The 20393-nt window shown below is 36.4% G+C and overlaps 1 protein-coding gene across 1 annotated transcript in view; it reads right to left on the bottom strand.

The window, feature by feature from the left end:
- UGGT2 (UDP-glucose glycoprotein glucosyltransferase 2) overlaps positions 1 to 20393 on the bottom strand; it is a 991813-nt gene that overhangs the window by 778047 nt on the left and 193373 nt on the right. The window contains exon 9 of the mRNA XM_053707835.1: positions 7058 to 7157. Within this exon, the coding sequence (XP_053563810.1) occupies positions 7058 to 7157 (100 nt within the window). The remainder of the gene's footprint in view (positions 1 to 7057; positions 7158 to 20393) is intronic.

Here is a 20393-nt window from a genome sequence, read left to right as displayed (position 1 = left end):
ACACAATAATTGTTTCAGACCATAAAATACAGAAGTGCTAATCTGACCAATGTGCAAAACAGTGTTGTCTAATCCAAGACCCTGAAGCAACAACGCACCACTACAATGGTTTTTAACTGATCCATGATTCCCAGCCCATTATAACCCACTAAAGTTTGTCCTTTTGCAGCAGAGCACTCTTTTCCTCAGCAAATCATGTGTATGTCCTCTCTGGAAGGATTTAACTGATGCGTTTCTCTATACAAATAATAAAGATACTCAGTTCCCACTGTGAAACAGTGATAGTGAAGATCACAGATGTGCCACAGAATAGGCTGATGATAATTCAAACTATCCAACCAGAGGGCAGGTCTTCAAGAAAATGGATATCTGGATAATAAAGGAAGAGAAAAAGAAGGCCCTCCAATGGCGTATTATCTCTGGAGTAAGAATCCCCAAAAAAACGCACTTGATGGCCCCAAAGAAGATATACTCACAAATTGCAAACACTTATCACAAAGTGCAATATTAGGCTGTCTGGCCGATTAGGAACTCCCCAGCTAGCTCTCATCCGGTATAAGCGATGTCCTAGATCCCCATAATGTTAACCAAACGCCATACAGGATCCCCACATAAATACACTTGAAATTATGTATGAATAAAAATGTGGTTTATTAAAAGTGCTCATATCACAAATATAAAATGGCTGAAAGCGTTTCGCAGGATAGACTAGCTTCTTCAAGCAGCATACCAAATGTTCTTTTTCTCTTCCTTTGTTTCTCCATATGTCTGTTTTAGTAAGTTGCCGTGTGTCAATGTATCATGCTTAAGAAATGTTAATTTGAAGCTCTTAATTTGTGTTCACTTGAACTAAACAATTATTTACACACAACTACTGCAGTTATATGATAAATGGTTCCCCTTTGTTCCTAAAGAGCAGACATGCATGGCTTTGCCAAGGCCGCTAATTGCAGCTGCTCACCACACTCCTAAAATTCCCAGCAGTGAGGGGTTTAATCAGTAAGCTGTTTTGGGCAGTATTTGTTATAGTGTAGGGATTACCCACCCACCTGACACCTCCCACCCCCTAATACCTCCAAAACAACAACATCTTACTGGTAGCCAGTCTGCCATTATGCAGTTTAGAGCTTTTTTATAGCTAAGTAGTATTTCCTGTAGTGTAGGGTTCCTTCCTCACCCTTATTCCCCCAAACACTTGTTTTTTTTTTGTGTAACTTCATACCATTTTGTACATTATGCAAGATAAACTAATAATAAAATATCAATCCTTAAGAAAATTTGAAAAACATACAAAATTCTGATTTCATATTAGAGTTACAAATGATTTTAACAAAGTATGTGTGCACTTAGTCCTGCTCAAAGTCATTAGCATAGAAAAATAATAATGTTAAAATAAATAAATAAAATGATTGTACCAAAAATCATACTACTTAGATTTTAACAAAATGTTACCTATTTTTATACTCAAAACTTTCTCCCATTTATTTGAATACCTGCAATTTTGGATTTCTTTAGGAAAACAATGATCTATGAGCCCTCATACTAATATCCTAATGGGTATATCAGTTGCTGCCAGGTTATCATTATTGACATGATGATTGCTTAACAATGGTATTGATGGGAAGCTTTTAATTAGAAAGGTGGGATATCCGTCTACTAGTGAGGGATCTTACGATTCATTTTTGTATGGTGATGTGATGTAGATCAAATTGGTTTATTTATAGTTTCCAAGCCCCAAAACGTGTCTAGTTATGCAAGGTATTTCTTATTGCATGATAATAACTGGAGAGCTAGATGGACACAGGATCACTCATTTGAAAGAGGATATTAGGTGGATCCATCTCTATTGTTCAAATGAGGAATCTCACGTACAACTAAGAGAAATAAAGGGACTACTGGATCAGTTATAGGTCCGCTACCACCTCAGCTAAATGCCCTGATGCCTAATTTTGAAGTTAATTGCCCTTTCTACAGTCATCACATGAAGATTTGAAAAGCCCTCTGTCTGTAAGCACTTTTTCATTGATTGTGATGACATCACACACCATGTAATGACGTCAGCACTTTAAAATCTCCAGTCCCCACTCACTCTGCCAATAGGAAATGAGGAAATGTTTGCAGATTACAAAATACAAGATTGTGTCATCTTCCATAGACATGCGGTTAACACTGAATTGCTTATGTATTAAATGAGATATGAAATATGAGTTATGGAAAGGAAATATTACCAGATTCAATATTACTGTACTATATTGTAAACTGAAGAATATACACTATTTGAAATACTGATTTCATTAGTGAAAACAATATTCCAATTAGGTTGAGAGCTTGCCAAGTTGTAAGTTTAATTTTCATTATTCCTTTCCAAACAGGAAAAATAGTTTTAATTCCAAATTCAATTAACTTTAAAATAATTAATTTAGCTTATAGGTGTCAGTATCTCCTTAAACTGGTAATTATGAAAAACACAGAGGTGCCATTCAAATTCACTAAGCATTTTGCATTATACTGTACTCACATTTGCAAAAATGCTTCCTAGAAAAGTTATCAAAGATTTTGTAACAACTTCTACTCATATGACAGACCAAGTATACCTAGGTAGGACTTGTTGATCCACTCGCTCATATTACAAGTGACATTAGTAATGATGCCAGAATTCATTAGCACAGAAGTCGATTGCACATTTGTCTGGTCAATAATGGGAACAAACAGAGTTACCATAAAAACATTTTGTAATGGCAAGTGTTATAAAAAGTAATTTTAAGTGATTTGGCTTGGGGGCATTTTTTAGATTTATTTTAATCTCTTTAAATGGAAATGATTTAAAGTAGAAATCTAATAAAAAAAACTTACCTGCTCTAATAAATAAAAGCATGTGTTTGCACTAAAATGTCCCATTAAGGTAAGAGAGGTTTACAGGTTTTCGGTGAGGGCTTCAGTCAGTATACATTTAAAGATATCGAAGTGCAAGCACGAGTCAATTAAGTATATTAGAAACTTAAGAGTGTTTTTCTCACACAAATATCCCAATTATTGTCTGTCTCATGTCCTTGAAGATAAATATTGAGCAACAATGATTTATATTTTACAACTAACAAAAGCCTAGATTACGAGTTTTGCGGTAACAGGGGTGCGGTGCTAACAAGCCTTTTTTTTAACGCTACCTTAAGACAAAGCTGGTATTACAGGTTTTTTCAACCCGGCGTTAGCCACAAAAAAGTGAGCGTAGAGCAGAATTTAGCTCCACATCTCACTGTAATACCAGCGCTGCTTACGGTAGCGGTAAGCTGGCTAAACGTGCTCGTGCACGATTTCCCCATAGGAAACAATGGGGCTGAGTCGGCTGGAAAAAAAACTAACATCTGCAAAAAAGCAGCGTTCAGCTCCTAACGCAGCCCCATGGGGAAAGGAATTTTATGTCCCTAACACCCTAACACCCTAACATGAACACAGAGTCTAAACACCCCTAATCTTACACTTATTAACCCCTAATCTGCCGTCCCCGACATCATCGCCATCTGCATTATAATTATTAACCCCTACTTTGCCGCTCTGGACACCGCCGCCACCTACATTATACTTATGAACCCCTAATCTGCTGCCCCCAACATCGCCGAACCCTACAATATATTTATTAACCCCTAATCTGCCCCCCCCCAACGTCGTAGCAACCTAACTACATTTATTAACCCCTAATATGCAGCCGCCAATGTCGCTGCCACTATAATAAAGTTATTAACCACTAAACCTAACCCTAACCCTAACACCCCCCTAACTTAAATATAATTTAAATAAATCTAAATAAAATAACTACAATTAAATAAATAATTCCTATTTAAAACTAAATACTTACCTATAAAATAAACCATAAAATAGCTACAATATAATTAATAATTAAATTGTAGCTATTTTAGGATTTATTTTTATTTTACAGGCAACTTTGTATTTATTTTAACTAGGTAGAATAGTTATTAAATAGTTATTAACTATTTAATAACTACCTAGCTAAAATAAATACAAAAGTACCTGTAAAATAAAACCTAAAATAAGTTACAATTACACCTAACACTACACTATAATTAAATTAATTACCTAAACTACCTACAATTAAATACAATTAAATTAAATAAACTTAAGTACGAAAAACAACAAACACTAAATTACAGAAAATAAAAAAATAATTACAAAAGTTTTAAACTAATTACACCTACTCTAATCCCCCTAATAAAATAAAAAAGCCCCCCAAAATAAAATATTCCCTACCCTATACTAAATTACAAATATCCCTTAAAAGGGCCTTTTGCGGGGCATTGCCCCAAAGTAATCAGCTCTTTTACCTGTAAAGAAAAATACAATACCCCCCAACATTAAAACCCACCATCCACACACCCAACCCTACTCTAAAACCCACCCAATCCCCCCTTAATAAAACCTAACACTACCCCCTTGAAGATCCCCCTACCTTGAGCCATCTTCACCCAGCCGGGCACAAGTGGACCTCCAGAGGCGCAGAAGTCTTCATCCAGGCGGCATCTTCTATCTTCTTCCATCCAGAGCGGAGCGGGTCCATCTTGAAGACATTCGACGCGGAGCATCCTCTTCCATTCGACGGCGACTTAAGAATGAAGGTTCCTTTAAGTGACGTCATCCAAGATGGCGTCCCTTCAATTCCGATTGGCTGATAGAATCCTATCAGCCAATCGGAATTAAGGTAGGAAATCAATAGAATTGAGCTTGCATTCTATTGGCTGATTGGAACAGCCAATAGAATGCAAGCTCAATCCTATTGGCTGATTGGATCAGCCAATAGGATTTAACTTCAATCCTATTGGCTGATTGCATCAGCCAATAGGATTTTTCCTACCTTAATTCCGATTGGCTGATAGGATTCTATCAGCCAATCGGAATTGAAGGGACGCCATCTTGGATGACGTCACTTAAAGGAACCTTCATTCTTCAGTCGCCGTCGGATGGAAGAGGATGCTCCGCGTCGGATGTCTTCAAGATGGACCCGCTCCGCTGCGGATGGAAGAAGATAGAAGATGCAGCCTGGATGAAGACTTCTGCTCGTCTGGAGGTCCTCTTCTGGCCGGATCGGATGAAGACTTCTGCCCCTCTGGCGGTCCACTTGTGCCCGGCTGGGTGAAGACGGCTCAAGGTAGGGAGATCTTCAAGAGGGTAGTGTTAGGTTTTATTAAGGGGGATTGGGTGGGTTTTAGAGTAGGGTTGGGGGTGTGGGTGGTGGGTTTTAATGTTGGGAGGTATTGTATTTTTCTTTACAGGTAAAAGAGCTGATTACTTTGGGGCAATGCCCAGCAAAAGGTCCTTTTAAGGGCTATTTGTAATTTAGTATAGGGTAGGGATTATTTTTTTTTGGGGGGGGGGGGGGCTTTTTTATTTTATTAGGTGGGTTAGAGTAGGTGTAATTCGTTTAAAAATTTTGTAATTATTTTTTTATTTTCTGTAATTTAGTGTTTGTTGATTTTCATACTTTAGTTTATTTAATTTAATTGTATTTAATTGTAGGTAGTATAGGTAATTAATTTAATTAGAGTTGTAGTGTTAGGTGTAATTGTAACTTAGGTTAGGTTTTATTTTGCAGGTACTTTTGTATTTATTTTAGCTAGGTAGTTATTAAATAGTTATTAACTATTTAATAACTATTCTACCTAGTTAAAATAAATACAAAGTTGCCTGTAAAATAAATATAAATCCTAAGCTAGCTACAATGTAACTATTAGTTATATGGTAGCTAGCTTAGGGTTTATTTTATAGGTAAGTATTTAGTTTTAAATAGGAATCATTTATTTAATTGTAGTAATTTTATTTTGTTTTAAGTAAATTATATTTAAGTTAAGGGGGTTAGACTTAGGTTTAGGGGTAAATACATTTAATATAGTAGCAGCGATGTTGGGGGAGACAGATAAGGGGTTAATAAATGTAGATAGGTGTCGGCGATGTTAGGGACGGCAGATTAGGGGTTAATAAAATGTAACTTGTGTTTGCGAGGCGGGAGTGCGGCGGTTTTGGGGTTAATATATTTATTAAAGTGGGGGCAATGTCCAGTCGGCAGATTAGGGGTTAAATAATTTATTAAAGAGTTTGAGATGTGCGGGGGGGGGCTCGGTTTAGGGGTTATTAGGTAGTTTATGGGTGTTCGTGTACTTTGTAGCACTTTAGTTAAGAGTTTTATGTTACGGCGTTAGCCCATAAAACTCTTAACTACTGACTTTTAAATGCGGTATTAGTCTTGACAGGAGAGGGTGTACCGCTCACTTCTTCAAAGACTCGTAATACCAGCGTTAGGTAAATCCCATTAAAAAGATAGGATACGGAATTGAAGTAAGGGGATTTGCGGTAAGCTTGAGTCGCGGAAGAAAAGTGAGCGGTACATCTGTACCTGCCTGACTCGTAATACCAGCGGGCGTTAAAAAGCAGAGTTGGGACCTCTCAACGATGCTTTTAAGGCTACCGCAAGACTCGTAATCTAGCCGAAAGTAATTGTAATAGGGTATACAATTGTATATAGATAGCTCTGGTCTGTGTATAAAATTATGACTTAGCCCAAAAGACAATCAAAACGAAAAATTAAATTATAAATTAAATTCATTCATACTATAAAGTTTATTAACAACATTCTTTGAAATTTATCCACACATACAATAGAAGCTGAAATTAAAAACACTTAAACCAAGTTGTATTGCTAACCTTCCTTATTATTTATAGTTAAATTGCTAAGGCTTGCTAATAATTGCAATTATTATTACTGTTATAAATATACGGCAAGGCAAAATAGATATAAAAGGCAAGTTTTTTTTAAATATTGTTTACAACATAGGTAAGAGGATAAAAAGTGGGAGAGACAGAGCTTCTCCCAGAGGACCCCTGACGCGCATTTCACAAAAAATGAGGGATCCTCTGGGAGATTTACTTTACTGGTTATAATATATTGGTCTCCTGCTTATAGCATACTTTGTCCTCCCCCACCTCATACAAAATATAAATCATTAGAATTAATAAAACAGTTGCTTTTGGGTGAACATACATGTTGCCTTACCTTGCTTTGATTGGAAAGTTCTGACTCATGTCTCTCAAAACCTTTAATGCTTCATAAACAGGTGTAGAAATAATTTTAGAGGCTGCTTGAAAGCTCAGATCTGAAAGATATAACACAAATAATTAAAACTGTATAAACCTGTAGAAAATTAACACATCTGCAGTGTTCTTTACACTAGTTAAAATATTAGGTATAGCAGTCATTTCAAAACACAATTTATATCTTAGCACTTCAGAATGCTGACACATGCAAACTGATGTGTGAAATAAAACTTGTATATGTAAAAACACAAATAAATGTACTTCTATTCCTGATAGCAACAACTGACTCTGCTTATTATGACATGGGCTTATATGTGGTAAAGTCCTTAAATGTTTGCCACGAATAACCAGGCTTTACATTGTTTGGTAAACCTACATCTGTTTACAGTATTTAATACATATATATATATATATATATATATATATATATACACACACATTAAATTGTAAAAAAACAACCTTAAAATGACATATTTCAACATGCCAGTATCTTGGCTCATGTCCCCATGTAACACACTCAAAAAAAACAAGGATGGCTCTTTAAATTAGTGGGTCAGAAAACCCAAAGTCTGAAAGTCCACCTTATTTTTTTTTCCATCAGTAGAAAAAGGGACTGTAAACGCAGTGTGTGCTACACTGAGACATGAGCAACTATATGGAGATTTTGTTACAGTACACATGATTTCAGTGTATCATGACTCACTCTTTTCAAAGTAGTAAAATCCAAGGTTGGTATGCAAAGTAATAACAATAAAGACAAAAAGTTGTGCTGAAAATCGTTATAATAAAACTATATTTAATAACCACTAAAACATTACCATTCTTTGAATATATAAAAAGGTAAGAACTTATTAATAGCACTCTTGCCTATGACCATAAATTATTCAGCAACCACACACTGGCAAATATTCACTGAGTAAACAGAGTGTACAAAAATGTAGCACAAATGTATTTAATATAACAGTAAAAACAATAAATAGTTGTATAATATATATATTAAAAAAAAAGTACATCAGTGAGTAAATTCAAGCTACTGTTGCCCTATGCCGATAAATAGGGATGAACCCCACTAAATAGGCAGAGTTTAATGATGATCAGATTAGCAAAGGTTCTCACGTATCCATAGTAGGATAAGATGAAGTTCTATGGCAGGTACCCACAGTAACTCCAAAATTCTCTAGGCAGGCATCAAGCATTAAAGCTCCGGATATAGGCTGGTATCCAGATGCAAAACCTTGCCGCTCGCAGTAACTATTTATTTATCGGCAGAGGGGAACAGAAATAACATTCCTTTCAAATGTGGCCAAAGTAAAGGCACACATATCCAACGAAAAACGTTTCAGCAAACTGTGCTTTATATAGGTCTTGAGCAGTGATGTCTTCAGCAGAAGTTTAAAGGGACATAAAAGTGCAAAAAAGAAAATGATGTGGTCTAATCTAGTTAGCGCATATTACTGCACTGTTCTCAAATTTAACAATATCAGTTGCAGAAGAACAAATGTTCTACTGGGACTTAGCTGAACACACATGGTGAGCCAATGACAAGATGCATTTTTGCAGCTACAAATGACCATCTAGGTCTCAGTAGTGCAATGCTGCTCCTGAGAATGGGCATGCTTTTAAGCAAATAATGCCAAAAGAACAAAGTGCATTTGATAGCAGAGGTACTTTGAAAAGTTTTGTAAAATTGCATACTCTGGATACCATTTATCAAAATTCAACTAGGATTCCACCTGTGTCCACATGTCAAAATACATGTGTAATCCAGCTTTCAGAAGTATCAACTATGGACCCTATTCAAAAGAATGTTTTCTTCCTGGCGCCGGATTCAATCATGAAGTGGATTCGTGCCTGATCGATTTTAAGCCATTTAGGTTGCCTGTAAAACGTCAAATACGATTAAGCTCTCTAAGTTATAACATAGTTTTGTCTATAACTCGTGTCTCCAATTCACCTGAATAGCAAATGTGTACTTGGCACCTTTCTCATAACAAACATCATGGAAAACAAGTTTGGATTCTGTATGAAATGCATTAAGTTGCCCTTGATCAAAAAGTCACATAACTAGAGTGCAGCAAAATGTGTATTAGGCACCAGTCTTCTCTCGAACACCATAGAAAACAATAGAAAATTCTGGAAGTCTGTATGAATATATGTCGGACCTGAAAAATAAATACATTTTAGTGCTTGGAGAATAGAAGTATTAAGTATTTACAGTGACAGTAACACTTTTACTAAAAAAACACCATAGACAACATCTTGCTCTAGAGCAAAGGGAGGAAATTATCCATCAAAGATGGAGAATAAGAGTCCCAAGAAATTGTTTCCCTCATTGTGGTCTGAAAGCTCTTACAGACCGTGAAATATTGCAGCGGTTCAGAGTGTCAAGGCAATCAATTACTGTAATGATGATTTTTAATAAGATCCAGGACAATTTGGAGCCAGTCACCTTCAGAACAAGGCAAAGTCCTGGTATGCTCAAATTGTTGGCCTTTCTGCATTTTATGGCTACCAGTTATTTTCAGTCAGTGTCTAGAGTTGTGGTAAATAGGAGTCAGCCAACGATCTCCAGGCACCTATGAACTGTTTTAGATGAAATGTACACTAGTTTTACATCAATGGTTTGTCTTGCCTGTTTGCCAATAATGTTATAATTGTGCAAGACTATCTACAAGAACTACATCCTGCTTATAACATAATTGTACATAACATCAACATTTAGTGCGTCCAGCAGCTGCCATAATTAGCTTTCAAATAAGCGTGTTGTGACACAAACTAAATTAAAATGCACTTGCACACACTTTTGTACGTCACACTGCATGCTGGTACCATGAGAATGTATTATTCACTATGATGTGAGCAAAAAAAAACAAAAAACCACCTTTGACTACGCAGACAGTATGATAAATCCACTTGACGTGTAGACTAGTTTCTAATTTATCAATCATCCGCCTCTTATTGCATCTGAATTGATGCATCCCACTCGATTTTTTATAAATGTTGGCATTAGGCTGTAATTTTGGGCACTCAAAGTGACATGGACATTCTAATATAGGTTCTCTTTTACTCTTAGCAACTTTAATAAATGGACCCCTCTATTCAAACCATTTTCCAATAATTATATTATATATTAAACACTATATGTCAAAACCATTGTTTTCACTGAAACAAAGCTTTTGGGGTGTTCCTGTTCGATAAGGAGAAGTATTTTGTCTCATCACTGTATAGGTGGAGGAATTTACGGCCTCCAAAGTGTGTAGGCTTTTTTTTTAATTAGTTTTCTAGTAGAGTAAAATGAATGAAGACAGATGACTTTAGAGGTCTAAAATGTAGTAATTTCGGAGCTGGACAATGAGCTGTATTGTCTTAGTGAAAACTTAGTGAAAAGTTAAACATAATCAGATAGTATTTAAGTTACTGAATGTCTCATGTTAGAAATCATGTATCGAATCCATAGGAATATCACACGACTTTACCTATTAAAAATATCCTACAAATTAGAAGATATATAGATACCTTAAAGGTTTACAGAATCCTCTCTACTTAATAAGTAATCCATATTTCATTAAATTGTGAGACTCAAATGGCATTTATTTAGATGCAAGGCTTGGATGAGCCAATCTTAATGCAAAAGGCATCAACAGGGAAACAAAATCCAAGGTTTGTCCCAACAAACATTCTTTTTAGAAGAAGAAGAAACCAGGCACATCTGTTGAGAACGGTTGAAAAAATATTGTCTCTCTCTGCTTTGCCTTGTTGAAGTTTTTCTTTAACTCAGAGAAAGAGAGAACAAAAAAGAACATATACTAGTATGAAATGTTATTTTATCATCAACGAGTGAACTGCACATACTTAGGGATATGACTCATAAATCTGTCACCTAAAGTCATTTAGTCTACTGCAGGTGTTCCACAACAATGAGCAAGATGTAAGGAAATTAAGTTGTTCAGACTTTATTACCCTGACAAGACTTGTTTCCTGCTCAGATAATCTACTTGCCAATCTAGTTCCCAGCAGAAAGGATGTGGTGATTTTTAACAAGTGTTAACATTCATTGCTGAATCAGTCTGATTTCTTGCATCAGCATATGGCATAAAGTGTCTCCTTGATACTTGGTATAAGAGGCTGCTGTTTATTGTCTAAGATCATTTCCACTGCCAAATTTGGAAGTGATCGTAACATACATAAGAGCTAAACAATCCGCTCTACTTTTATCAGCAATGTAGGCCTATTTGGCTTTTTAGTAGCTTTGAATTAATTCTACAGTGTTTTTCCCAAAGGCAATCAAATCTATTGTGTGAGAAACTTACTGAAAATCCAACAAGAATCTGTCCAGCTACAAGTGAGTCTGTCATCCACCAAAGTTTGTTTTCAAATTGGTTGTGTTCTCCGCCTGCCTCACTGTAAGACTCAATAGCTGAGGACAACTTTCCCTACAAACCCATTAAATGTAGTTAAAATTTTGACCTTAAGAATAATCAGGTATGGCTCCAAATTTGTTTACTTTTCTTTAAATTGGACTTCCACCCTGGACTGAAAAGCTAAGAACCTAAACAGTGGTACACTTGTTACCTTCCATGTTAATCTGTATCTGTGGTTCTTTGGATAACCTCAAGGGTGGGCATATCTATTTAATGAAATCCATTCAGCTAATTCATGCAGCTGACAGTTGTGGTTAGGGATAATACTTCTCCACTCATGACCCATTACTTGCGGTTTCTTAAAAGGGATAACAGCTTTTTTTTTTTTTTTTTAAATCAACAATTTAGTACAGCATTGTAAAATATTTGGGTACAAACATTCAAAACTGTAATTTTGTTAGCACAATATGCATTGCTTTGCAGTCCAGGTAAATAATCATTGATAAGTTTGTTGTTGTTGTTTTTTTTTTTTTTTTTTTTTTTAACTAATTTTACAAAAGAAAAGACAAAACTTCACATCTGGTAAACATCACAGAACGCAAGTCATAAAGGTAACAACGCCATTTTAAAAGGGACAGTCAAGTCAAAAATAAACTTTCATGAATCGGGCTTAGATACAAGGTAATCACATAGGTAAAAAGTGTATTAATATAACTGTATTGGTAATGCAAAATGGGTAATAAAGGGATAATCTAACTTTTTAAGCAATACAAATTCTGGTGTAGACTGTCCCTTTAATGAAGAACAAATAAATACAAAACAAGTATCCAAAAGATACATTGTGAAGAACTTCAATTCAATGAATTCATTCTCACAAACTTCATGAGATTTTAGCAAAATCCTGATAAACAAGTAAAATATTAAAAAAAATGACAAAACAAAGGGGCGCCTCATGTGTGGTATCATCAAGTAAGAACAAAGCCACAGACAAAAGCCAAATGGGTACTCACAAGGCTCTGGAGCACACCTATGTACTTGTAGGAACAGGCTGCAGATTTTATCAGGTGTGACAGCTCACCCACAAAAAATATCAGTCATTAACTGTAGTAAAAAGATGAAACACAGGAAAAGCACCAAATTGTGCAGATCACTAAGGATATGATGTTAGCTTAACACAAATGAAGATTGGGTACTCGCATATTGGATGAGCACACCTATGTGCTAGTAGAAGCAAGCTGGCATATTTAGATATGGTGTGTCAGCTCACCAACAATGAACCTTTCTTCAATGTGCAGTATCCAAGTGTGGCAGACTTCTGTTTGCTAGACTTCACTTCAGGCAGATGCAGGTAGGTAAACTCACTCACAAGAGTATTTTTATAAAATAAAAATACTATTTATTAAAAACAGATTAAAATACATATACAAAAGAGTGAACAGGGGGAATACAATCTAGCCCCCTGTACGCTAGATTGTATTCCCCCTGTTCACTCTTTTGTATATGTATTTTAATCTGTTTTTAATAAATAGTATGTGAGTGAGTTTACCTACCTGCATCTGCCTGAAGTGGAGTCTAGCAAACAGAAGTCTGCCACACTTGGATACTGCACATTGAAGAAAGGTTCATTGTTGGTGAGCTGACACACCATATCTAAATATGCCAGCTTGCTTCTACTAGCACATAGGTGTGCTCATACAATATGTGAGTACCCAATCTTCATCTATGTTAAGATAACATCATATCCTTAGTGATCCACACAATTTGGTGCTTTTCCTGTGTTTCATCTCTTTACTACAGTTAATGACCGATATTCTTTGTGGGTGAGCTGTCACACCTGATAAAATCTGCAGCCTTTTCCTACAAGCACATAGGTGTGCTCCAGAGCCTTGCGAGTACCCATTTGGCTTTTGTCTGTGGCTTTGTTCTTACTTGATGATACCACACATGAGACGCCCCTTTGTTTTGTCATTTTTTTAGTACCTCTGGACTGCTGTTGAGGAGGAGGAGGCTGCCACCGTTAGGAAGAAATCATTCTCCACTATTTGAATCTGAACTTTTATTCAATATTACTTCATATATTTAACTGTTGGTCATTCAAATTGTATCTTGAATTTAACATTTTATTGAGGTCATTATTAGCTATTAATTAGCGCCTTCTCCCTTTTCTTTGTGTAGAAAGTAAAATATTCAAACATTTTTGTAATTTAAATTTACACCTAATGTAATGAGTGAATACTGTCATGTATGTACAGGCAGTGCAGAATTATTAGGCAAGTTGTATTTTTGAGGATTAATTTTATTATTGAACAACCACCATGTTCTCAATGAACCCAAAAAACTCATTAATATGAAAGCTGAATATTTTTGGAAGTAGTTTTTAGTTTGTTTTTAGTTTTAGCTATTTTAGGGGGATATCTGTGAGTGCAGGTGACTATTACTGTGCATAATTATTAGGCAACTTAACAAAAAACAAATATATACCCATTTCAATTATTTCTTTTTACCAGTGAAACCAATATAACATCTCAACATTCACAAATATACATTTCTGACATTCAAAAACAAAACAAAAACAAATCAGTGACCAATATAGCCACCTTTCTTTGCAAGGACACTCAAAAGCCTGCCATCCATGGATTCTGTCAGTGTTTTGATCTGTTCACCATCAACATTGCGTGCAGCAGCAACCACAGCCTCCCAGACACTGTTCAGAGAGATGTACTGTTTTCCCTCCTTGTAAATCTCACATTTGATAATGGACCACAGGTTCTCAATGGGGTTCAGATCAGGTGAACAAGGAGGCCATGTCATTAGATTTTCTTCTTTTATACCCTTTCTTGCTAGCCACGCTGTGTAGTACTTGGACGCGTGTGATGGAGCATTGTCCTGCATGAAAATCATATTTTTCTTGAAGGATGCAGACTTCTTCCTGTACCACTGCTTGAAGAAGGTGTCTTCCAGAAACTGGCAGTAGGACTGGGAGTTGAGCTTGACTCCATCCTCAACCCGAAAAGGCCCCACAAGCTCATCTTTGATGATACCAGCCCAAACCAGTACTCCACCTCCACCTTGCTGCCGTCTGAGTCGGACTGGAGCTCTCTGCCCTTTACCAATCCAGCCACGGGCCCATCCATCTGGCCCATCAAGACTCACTCTCATTTCATCAGTCCATAAAACCTTAGAAAAATCAGTCTTGAGATATTTCTTGGCCCAGTCTTGACGTTTCAGCTTGTGTGTCTTGTTCAGTGGTGGTCGTCTTTCAGCCTTTCTTACCTTGGCCATGTCTCTGAGTATTGCACACCTTGTGCTTTTGGGCACTCCAGTGATGTTGCAGCTCTGAAATATGGCCAAACTGGTGGCAAGTGGCATCTTGGCAGCTGCACGCTTGACTTTTCTCAGTTCATGGGCAGTTATTTTGCGCCTTGGTTTTTCCACACGCTTCTTGCGACCCTGTTGACTATTTTGAATGAAACGTTTGATTGTTCGATGATCACGCTTCAGAAGCTTTGCAATTTTAAGAGTGCTGCATCCCTCTGCAAGATATCTCACTATTTTTGACTTTTCTGAGCCTGTCAAGTCCTTCTTTTGACCCATTTTGCCAAAGGAAAGGAAGTTGCCTAATAATTATGCACACCTGATATAGGGTGTTGATGTCATTAGACCACACCCCTTCACATTACAGAGATGCACATCACCTAATATGCTTAATTGGTAGTAGGCTTTCGAGCCTATACAGCTTGGAGTAAGACAACATGCATAAAGAGGATGATGTGGTCAAAATACTCATTTGCCTAATAATTCTGCACTCCCTGTATATAGAAACTCTTTCCTTTGCATCCTTTGTAAATTATTATTGTGTTCATGATTACTTTTAACAACATCAACCCTGCTGTACTTTGTGTTTAACCACCACAAAGGATGTGCAACTAGCGCTGCTGATTGGGTCAGTGTTGGGTTCCTCTCAGGACCAGAAGTGCACCTGAGCGCCACTTCTACTGTGTGTTTAACCCCTTTGCTGAAGCAAAGCAGCAACTATTATTATAAAAAAAGCACATTATGGCATTTTTTTTGTTTGTATTTTTACTATGCATAATTAAGCATTATACAGGTAATACCATTTTGAGTTTTATATCCAATCAATTACATTTATACGTTCATAGATCTTTCTATAAATGTAAAGAAGGAGAGACACCTACTAATCAGCAGTTAAAGGCTACACATTGCCTAGGGTTCTAGAAATTAATATCTATTGAGATAACCTACAATGAAAAATATGCATTGGAAAGGACTACTTCCGTTTTGAGAACACAGTCCATAATATTCACAGTCTCTAAGTTATATTGTGCAAATTGATAGGCTGTCATGATGTTAGTAGATTCAAACTAAAACTATAAATGTTGCAGATTGGAGATGGACATCAACATACATTTTTATTTGTTCAAGTTACGCATCTTTTAAGTGTAAAAACAGGAAGCTTTACAGCAATAGGAAGCCATTTATTTACTGAACACATTAGCCACAAGTGCATCCTCATGAGATTACAATATGGATTTAAAATGTTCATTACATATTAATAAATCTATTTATACAAATATACACAACTTACATAAAAACTATTTAAATATAGTATAAAACTGATTTTTAAGCCACTTTGGCTCTATATTACATAATTTAAAAATGTGTTACAATTTACATCAAATGTAGGTAAGTTTTTATAGAAAGTGTATTTGCACCTGTCTTATCAAGATATACTTTAGAAGTGCTGTTGGAGACCAAAAATTGACATTAGTATTCTAGTTCTAAAAATATGTCTTTGGATGATGCCCTAACAAATTGAACTTGTAGTTCACAGATATATTAGAGTATGAGAAGACACATTAGCCTTTAATGCAATTGCTGATGTTCGTACAATACCGGATTAAGTCAAGAACCCAATATTCTGCAATAGGAAATATATACAGGTAATTGTTTCTTTGCTACACCATCTGTGGCTGTACTTTAATTCTCACAAATCAATAAATGGTTTACAAGAAGTCCCTTTGCCAGTAGACACAATGCATACAAAACGAAGGAACCCAATTGTGATATACCTAAACTTCAATGTTGCATTTAATAGAAAAAGATATACAATTGATTCTTGTTTAAGAAGTAACAAAATATGACAGAATAACATTTCTTAAGATGTCTCAGTTAATACCAACCTCTAGAGCCAAGTTGTGTAGTGAGAAAAGGTAGATTGTTAATCAGCTAATATGTTCTGTTCGATACTTTATAATGCTTCTAACATTTGAAAGAATTTACTATTAAAAAGTCACTGTGGCATATAAAAAAAAAATCAATTTTACAACGCTGCCTTTCACTGTGGACATCTAAAGGCTGAAAGGTGGTATAATCATGACTGCAACTTATTAACAAGCTACAAATTAAATTTTATAAGTGCATGACAAAAAAGCCAGTAATGTTTCGGTTTCATCTTTGCCATAGAAGAAACACCAAAAATGTTATTGTTTAAAAAGATAAATAATCCATTTATTAGGCCTTTATGAAGGCCGAAACGATTGTCTGGGGTTTCTGTGTTCCTTGTTCAGAGAGGTATTGCCTGGTATTTCGGCGCTGGACTGACCGTAATAGGCGGGATCAGACTGATATACTACAGGAAAGTTCTACTCTGCGAAAAACATTACTGGGCTAAAAAAAAAGCTACACCCAGGAGGTAAATCGCCATAGAACAGGCTAACAATGTTATTGAGCCAGTTGTTTGTTCCTGTGAGTGTGCTTTAGGTGTGTATTTAGCCTCCCTAAGGGAAAAAGGGGCAACCAAAGTGGACTCCTTGCTCAGTGTATGAGCAAGGAGTCCACCTCACTGACGAGGCCCAATGTAGGCCGAAACGATTGTTGCAGTGTTCCTTGTTCAGAGTGGAGTTGCCTGGTATTTCGAAAAAGAAGAACAGGCTAACAATGGTATTGAGCTGGTTGTTCGTTCCTGTGAGTGCACTTCTCAATATATGTATTTAGAATCCCTTTATTACCCATTCCCCAGTTTTGCACAACCAACACTGTTATAGAAATATACTTTTTACCTCTGTAATTACCTTGTATCTAAGCTTCTGCAGACTGCCTCCTTATCTCAGATCTTTTGAAAGACGTGTATTTCAGGTCAAGACTTAACTAACTTCACGTGTATGAGCACAATATTATTTATATGAAACAAATTAACTAATGCCCTCAAGCTGTGGAAAAACTGTCAAATGCATTCAGATAAGAGGGGCCTTCAAGGGCTCAGAAATTAGCATATGAGCTAACCTAGGTTTAGCTTTCAACTAAGAATACCAAGCAAACAAGAAGCCAATTTGATGATAAAAAATACATTGGAAAGTTGTTTAAAATTGCATGCCCTATCTGAATCATGAAAGTTTAATTTGGACTTGATACAAAGCTTAAACCCACAGGTGCTTGATCCAAAGAGAGATGACCATTAAAGGGACCACCATGTTCTGGGCCATCCTCATACTGTGCCAAGTGTACCTCATGGATCCACAATGTCTATTAAATACCTTATCCACGCAATGGAGGCCTGATACATACCATGATGTTTAATCAACCAAAAACCAGAACAATAATTTGGTATGCAGTTGTTGCATACATTCTCCTAGGTCACATACATACACAAAAATAAAGTTGTTCTGAAACAATCTGGTGGTTTAATCCTGACAGTAACCACACACTATACAATAACTTGGTTTATGTGGATGCCTGAAGAAAGAAACTGCAAACTTTTCACTTTATTTTGTTTCTTGGAGATGCAGCATTGCAACCACTTAAAGGGACATAGATTGTATACACAAGTAGGCATTGCTTGAGTGACTTGATATTTTCCACACCAATAAATGTTAAAATATTTTATAAGTTGAATTTTACCCCATTCAGGTACTAAATCATTGTGTACCTGATAACAGGACATTTATCAAGATTACCTTGTCTCACTCACTCGTGACAGGTCATCTCGACAGGGGGATTATGTAGGGAAAATTGTCCAGTATAATTCACCATTTTGATATTGCATATTAATCACATATGTTTGTGCTATATAATATAGGGGTACAATTGATCATGTGTATTTACTTATATATTCAGGTACACATACACATATATATTATTTTTCAGTATTAATATGTAACTATTAGGTAGTGCTGCTTGTCAGTATATAATTGCTTACTGTGAAGTTTTTGCACTTTATCAAAATAATCCATGTTTAGTTACTATGATATTCAAGGTCCCCAAAATAGCTGCATGATTCCTATCATTATTTTATTGGTATAAATATCCACAAATGTCCCCATGTTTTTCATACATGGTTCCAGTAAGTCTCTTTTTCTATAAACATTAGTGGGGTTCAACCTTGGTTAACGGTAAAATGGAGATACTGACTTGTTTTTCAGAATATATTTACAAATTACATATGTCTATTATAGCTTCTGACTGCTAAACCTTAGCTCATTAACAAAAATGTTAATTAATCTGTAATTAGTGTTAGCCAATCATTTATGTGAACCTTACCTTATCAGTGGGGGTGGTGTTAAAAGTTTTCTATAAAATACACACTTACCCACAAGAGGGGGGGACAAGGATACACAAGCAGACGGCACAAGGGGCCACACTGTGCATGCATGATGATCACACCCTATCCAGAGGAGATGGGAGGCTAAGCTAACCAGATAGACAAGTAAGGATAATGGCAAGAGAGGGTCCAGGGGTAACCTAAGATGGTCTATTTACACTAAACCCCAGTGAAGGATCCCACCATGTTGATAAGTATGAAACAAATCCACATGAAACAGTTTTGTTAATATGGTTTATGTTCTTTACATTTATATTCAAAGTTTTAATAGTGAATCAGGTGAGTTAATCAATTCTGGTTTGCCCTTTGTTAGTCACAAATATTTTTGTTTGGTAATTCCTGTTAACCTGTCGACAATAACACTGGGTCAATCAGGAATCTGGTAATAATATCATTTTCTTATGGTTTGCCAGGATTATTAGTTTACCTGATTCTTGCCAGCTATGCTGAGAATTTAAATAACAAAAGTTTCTGTTTCTCTATTATACAGGGAGTGCAGAATTATTAGGCAAATGAGTATTTTGACCACATCATCCTCTTTATGCATGTTGTCTTACTCCAAGCTGTATAGGCTCAAAAGCCTACTACCAATTAAGCATATTAGGTGATGTGCATCTCTGTAATGAGAAGGGGTGTGGTCTAATGACATCAACACCCTATATCAGGTGTGCATAATTATTAGGCAACTTCCTTTCCTTTGGCAAAATGGGTCAAAAGAAGGACTTGACAGGCTCAGAAAAGTCAAAAATAGTCAGATATCTTGCAGAGGGATGCAGCACTCTTAAAATTGCAAAGCTTCTGAAGCGTGATCATCGAACAATCAAGCGTTTCATTCAAAATAGTCAACATGGTCGCAAGAAGCGTGTGGAAAAACCAAGGCGCAAAATAACTGCCCATGAACTGAGAAAAGTCAAGCGTGCAGCTGCCAAGATGCCACTTGCCACCAGTTTGGCCATATTTCAGAGCTGCAACATCACTGGAGTGCCCAAAAGCACAAGGTGTGCAATACTCAGAGACATGGCCAAGGTAAGAAAGGCTGAAAGACGACCACCACTGAACAAGACACACAAGCTGAAACATCAAGACTGGGCCAAGAAATATCTCAAGACTGATTTTTCTAAGGTTTTATGGACTGATGAAATGAGAGTGAGTCTTGATGGGCCAGATGGATGGACCCGTGGCTGGATTGGTAAAGGGCAGAGAGCTCCAGTCCGACTCAGACGCCAGCAAGGTGGAGGTGGAGTACTGGTTTGGGCTGGTATCATCAAAGATGAGCTTGTGGGGCCTTTTCGGGTTGAGGATGGAGTCAAGCTCAA

The sequence above is a fragment of the Bombina bombina genome, chromosome 3 (assembly GCF_027579735.1).
Source record: "Bombina bombina isolate aBomBom1 chromosome 3, aBomBom1.pri, whole genome shotgun sequence".
Taxonomy (NCBI): Eukaryota; Metazoa; Chordata; class Amphibia; order Anura; family Bombinatoridae; genus Bombina; species Bombina bombina.
Note: the sequence above shows the minus strand (reverse complement) of the source record. Positions and strands in the feature narration are given on the sequence as shown.